This window comes from Sinocyclocheilus rhinocerous, unplaced genomic scaffold (assembly GCF_001515625.1).
Source record: "Sinocyclocheilus rhinocerous isolate Xijiao unplaced genomic scaffold, SAMN03320098_v1.1 scaffold730, whole genome shotgun sequence".
Classification (NCBI taxonomy): Eukaryota; Metazoa; Chordata; class Actinopteri; order Cypriniformes; family Cyprinidae; genus Sinocyclocheilus; species Sinocyclocheilus rhinocerous.
Window position 1 is genome coordinate 1,172,743 of NW_015670605.1, and position 5,103 is coordinate 1,177,845.

A 5,103-nucleotide genomic window follows, 5' to 3' on the forward strand; every position below is an offset into this window, starting at 1 on the left:
TGTGTGTGTGTGAGTGTGTGCACAGGTGTGTGGAGTCAAGGTAACGGAGTCCGGGAGGATGGGAAGCGGCGACCTCTGGTGGTGAGAGGGAGAACGCCAGACCCTGACAAATGTCATTTTGTTTTTTATTATTTCACAAAACATTGTGCAGGATGCTGATACATTAGATTACAGTGAGGGCGTTAAAAACGCGTTCAAAGGCACTGTGTGACAAAAAGAAAATGAATTGAAAAACACTGGTCAAGCCAGATGATAACCTTTATCTTGTTGTTTCAGGAGATGATATGGAGTCACTCCTTTTTCATTTCTTAGACGACTGGCTCTTTAAATTCAGCGCTGATATCTTCTTCATTCCCAGGGTAATGTGCGCACATCGGCATTAGATTTCCTGTGACCTCAGTCTTTTCTGTTTTCTAACAACCTGGTCTTTTGTTTTGCAGGAAGTGAAGGTGTTGCACATTGACCGAATGCGCTGCAGAATCTGCTCGAGAGGGTGAGTTCTGACTCTGAAACACTCCACCAGAAATACTGAACCTAAGAGTCTTTCATTGTACACCCACAGAGCTCCCACAGATGCTCAGCCAAACCAGTGAACACTAGCCTTTTGTGTCTGAACCCGAATTAACTTCTAGGAAGCTGAGCAGGTATTTTCAGCTGCTTTTCATCTGGAAATCCTTCTGATGTACGAAATTTCATCAGAGGATGAGTCTCTCACAGAAAAAAAACGTTACGATGTGTTAAGCTCATTTTATGTAATGTTTTGGAATTTTGTAAACCACGTTTATACTCTCACGTTATTGACATCTGGTCTTAATAAGTCTTTCAAATATGTTTCCTATGAAACAAATACTTGGAGTACACCCACTAATAATATAATAAAATATTTGCCATTTATATGAGGATCACAAAATAAATAATTTTGCCAGAATACACTGATGCTTTTGACAGGCGGTCTGTCAATGGAAAAAAATTGATGTTAATGTTTATAATATCTTAATTACTTAATGCCTCATAGCTGGGCGATAACATAGTTTACATTCTGCGATGATTCAAGCATCAAGCAGTTGAGATTTGCTATATAGCGCCTATATTTTTTCTGCATTCTCTGATGCATGAATACATAAAGCATGATAACAACTGGTTGCATAGTATCTGAACCAATAGGGTATAACACAGTTTGAAGACTACACCAAATGATGGCTGGAAGATGCTGGTAGATGCTGTAATGACACCAATCTAGAGCCAAAGAGAATATAACAAACCTCTACATTTAGTATACTCAAGTAAAGCAATATATACTATATGGCAAATCTTGGCTGCGTGATTTTATGTATGTATGTATGTATGTATGTGTATATATATATATATATATACACACACACACACACAACAATATCTGCATTCTGCATACATAAACTCACATAAAGTGATTTCTACTATTTAGCAAATCTCACCTGCCTGATTTGTCGAGTCACAAAATTTAACTATATTAATACCCAGCTGTTTATATAAAGTTGGGTATATAACTATGTCTAACTTTATGCGCATACATACACTGAGAAATGGCTAAAATGAAATGACTGTCTTCACATTTGGTGTCAAATCTTAGTTCTGTGCATATCTGGGGAAAAAAGCAATGGGTGAGTTCATTGTGTCTGTAGTTTCCGGCCATTTGACCAACATGGAAAACAAAAGCGTCAATAAACGGTCACTGCATGCTTTCCTCTGCTCAGAAAGAGGCCCCACATTCCCGACAAGGGGCTGGCTTTTCCAGCTAACACCTTTTTGTAGTGTTTAAACAGTCTGGAATTAGGGGAATTTCAGAGTCTGCCTTCCGAGAACTACAAATATAAAATTATGTTTGCCTAAAATAAATGTTAAAGGGATAGTTCATCCAAAAAGGAAAGAAGATCAGCCTCATGCCATTCCAAATCTGCATTCTTTCTTCTGGTGAATACTGAAGAAGATATTTTGAAGAATGTGGATAACCAAACACTGTTGACTGTTGCGCATGTTTCATTCAGTCTTTTTTATTTGTAGGTGGGGTGAAGAATTCAACCTAAATAAGCATCCGCAGGTATGTTCCCCCTCCGTCTGTGGCTGTGACCACCAGAGCTGTGCTCTGTAAAATAAACCCATCTGTGCTTTATTTGCTTTACACATTCACTTTCCAGTAGTTGAACGGTAGCACTTTTCTTTGTCAGCCCTATTAACCATTATGGAAAGCCACAGGGGATTTTTATGTGATGCTTGGCATTCATTCCAACAGCATCAGCAATGGAAGTTGGAATAACAAATATTAACTTCCTACACTCAAAAAAATGCTGGGTTAAATATAACCCAGCACTGGGTTAAAAAGGGACAAACCCAGCTATTGGGTTGTTCAAAACAACCCAACCGCTGGGTCAAAACAACCCAATAGCTGGGTTTGTCCCTTTTTAATCCAGCGCTGGGTTATATTTAACCCAGCATTTTTTAGAGCGTAGTTCAAATCACAGGAGAGTTAGGATTAGGAAATTAGGAAAATCTAGAGTAAATTTGACCACAGCCGCAATGTATGATTGAATATTTGATCAATCGTTTGGTTTTTATTTCTGCAGCATTCAATCAGAGTACAGAAATTGACAATTTAATGGGAAGAGATGGTTCAATCATATAAAAATGAATGGGAGAAATCGTAACACTCAGAATGGTGTCTGTTTGTAGTGCATATGCATCAGCTGGACCAGCCTGAAAAATACAATATTTTGCATGATTAAAGCACATTTTATGATGCAGTTAATGTCAGATTTAATTCCTTAAAGTCTTAAAAGATTTCTGCCTTTCTCCATTCAAGTTGTTAAAATTTTTTAGATTGGCTTGTGCATAATATATGTGACAAATACCGTTATATAGTGTTTCCTTCACTTTATGATTATACTGTGAATATTACCTCGCGTTATAATAAAATACTGTAATATTCGTCTGGGGAACACATTCCTCTGTAATTCCTTTCCCATGCAGCACAAGTAGTCTTAAAATATGCTGTGCATCCAGACTAATAATGTGCAGCTTAATATTAAACTCATGATGCACAGGTTTTATTTTTGTAGATAGCCAAGGACTCATATTTGAAAGTGTTTGTGAACACGTACAACATTTATTCATCTGAGCAGATCCATTTATCCAGAGAAAGTAAACGAGTGATAGGATTGAGTGGTGAATAAAACGACCAATGTTTAAGCAAACATGTAGTCCTGCCCCAGATTCACATCATTGGAATGCTGTTATGTCTGGCCCGGGCTGCTTAAACCCAAAAATGAAAATCTACAGAACATTTACTCATCCCACAGACCATCCAAGATGTAGGTGAGTTTATTTCTTCGGAACAGATTTGGAGAAATGTAGCATTCCATCACTTGTTCACCAACGGATCCGCTGCAGTGAATGGGTGCCGTCAGAATGAGAGTCCAAACAGCTGATAAAAACATCACAGTAATCCAATATGACTGTTTCACTGGAGAAATGGACTCGTATTTTAGCTGAAAGCAACACTTTGAAGTTTTATTACAGACTCCCAGCATTTAGCTTCACAAGATGTTAATTGATTCCATTTGGTGCATAAATTACACACGCTTTCATATAAACAGGCAACAGACTGCAAAGATTTTAATGCTTTTATTTTCCTGTTTTACAGGGAACAGAAGTGAAAGCAATCACCTACTCAGCTATGCAAGTACATGACACAGAAAAACCAGAGATCTTTGTCATCAGCGATATTTAAAAAACAAAAAAACATTAGATATAATTTAATACCTCGTGTTAATTTACATCATTTTAAAAGATTGTACCTTCTAGTTGGAATGGATATGTGAGAGGTGTCATTTCTGTAAACTATAAAATGTTTTGTGGATTGTGGATGACTGAAATACTGTTTTGTTTTTTGGTCTGATTTTCATTATTAATAATGATATTAAAGGGGTCATATGATGCTGCTGAAAAGAACATTATTTTGTGTATTTGGTGTAATGAAATGTGTTTATGCGGTTTAAGGTTAAAAAAACACATTATTTTCCACATACTGTACATTATTGTTTCTCCTCTATGCCCAGCCTTTCTGAAACGTGTCGATTTTTACAAAGCTCATCGGTCTGAAAAAGCGAGATGTGCTGTCATTGGCCAGCTATCCAATGCGTTGTGATTGGCCTGCATTTGTGATCGGAGAAATGACAAACAACAAGTGCTACTCTACACTGCCCAAAAAACTCAAGTAGATATGCAGACCGGAGATCTCCAAAATGGGGCGTGAACTCCAAAAGTGGGCAGAACCTCCAAAATGGGGCGGGGTCTCCTCGGGCAAAGACTTTCACCATTGGTTCTGGCTCCAATTACTAATTGACTTACATTTCAAAATAAAATTTTATAAATTAAACGTTGTTTCTAGTTCATCTAAAATAAAATATGCTATATAAATACATATTCTCCGTGAGAGCAGAGCCCAAAGCTCGTGGCCAGTGGTGTTCGGACTGGAGTTTGAACCTCTGCTTAATGATATAAACGGGAATCACCCACGAGCTCTCCTGCGAGCCGTCTCAGCGCAGCACAGCACAGGGGAAAGACTTTAATCTCTATCGCTTTGTTCTAAGCAACGGGGGCGTCCCGGGGCTCGGAATTCGCAGGGTAGGAGGGGGTAGTGACGGTGGGTGTAACTAAAAAGGTGCCATTGTCCGGTGAGGTCCGGTTGGGGAGTTACGGAACGATCTCATATCACATGATCTTATTAACTGTTTATCTCCTGAACTGCAACTTTCTTTACCACGCTATTCAGCGCCAATCCCGCCGTGCAGTCAATTTCACTGGTTAAGGTTAGGGTCAGGTGTGGGGTAGGTTTAGGGGTTAGCATTGTTTGTAGCATAGTGTAGGAAATCAACACTTTAATTGACACAACCAATAAAATCTTTAGAATCACTGTGGGGTGGAGTTTGCACTGAAGTGGATTGGGGGAAAAAATTGCGCCCCCATTTGGAGATCTCCAGGCTGCAGTTATACCCTTCTCAAAAAAAAAACAAAAAAAATGTATAAATAAATAATAATAAAAAAAAAAACCTCGTCATTGGCAAATTC

General features: G+C 38.4%; 1 protein-coding gene across 1 annotated transcript; it reads left to right on the forward strand.

The window, feature by feature from the left end:
• The first annotated feature begins 54 nt into the window (after nt 1-54).
• Nucleotides 55-3,852, forward strand: LOC107734293 (protein archease-like). The gene is made up of 5 exons (XM_016546224.1): nt 55-81; nt 277-359; nt 441-493; nt 2,041-2,077; nt 3,677-3,852. The coding sequence occupies exons 2-5, from the start codon at nt 285-287 to the stop codon at nt 3,761-3,763; spliced, it is 252 nt and encodes an 83-aa protein (XP_016401710.1). The 5' UTR covers nt 55-81; nt 277-284; the 3' UTR covers nt 3,764-3,852.
• Nucleotides 3,853-5,103: the final 1,251 nt, after the last annotated feature.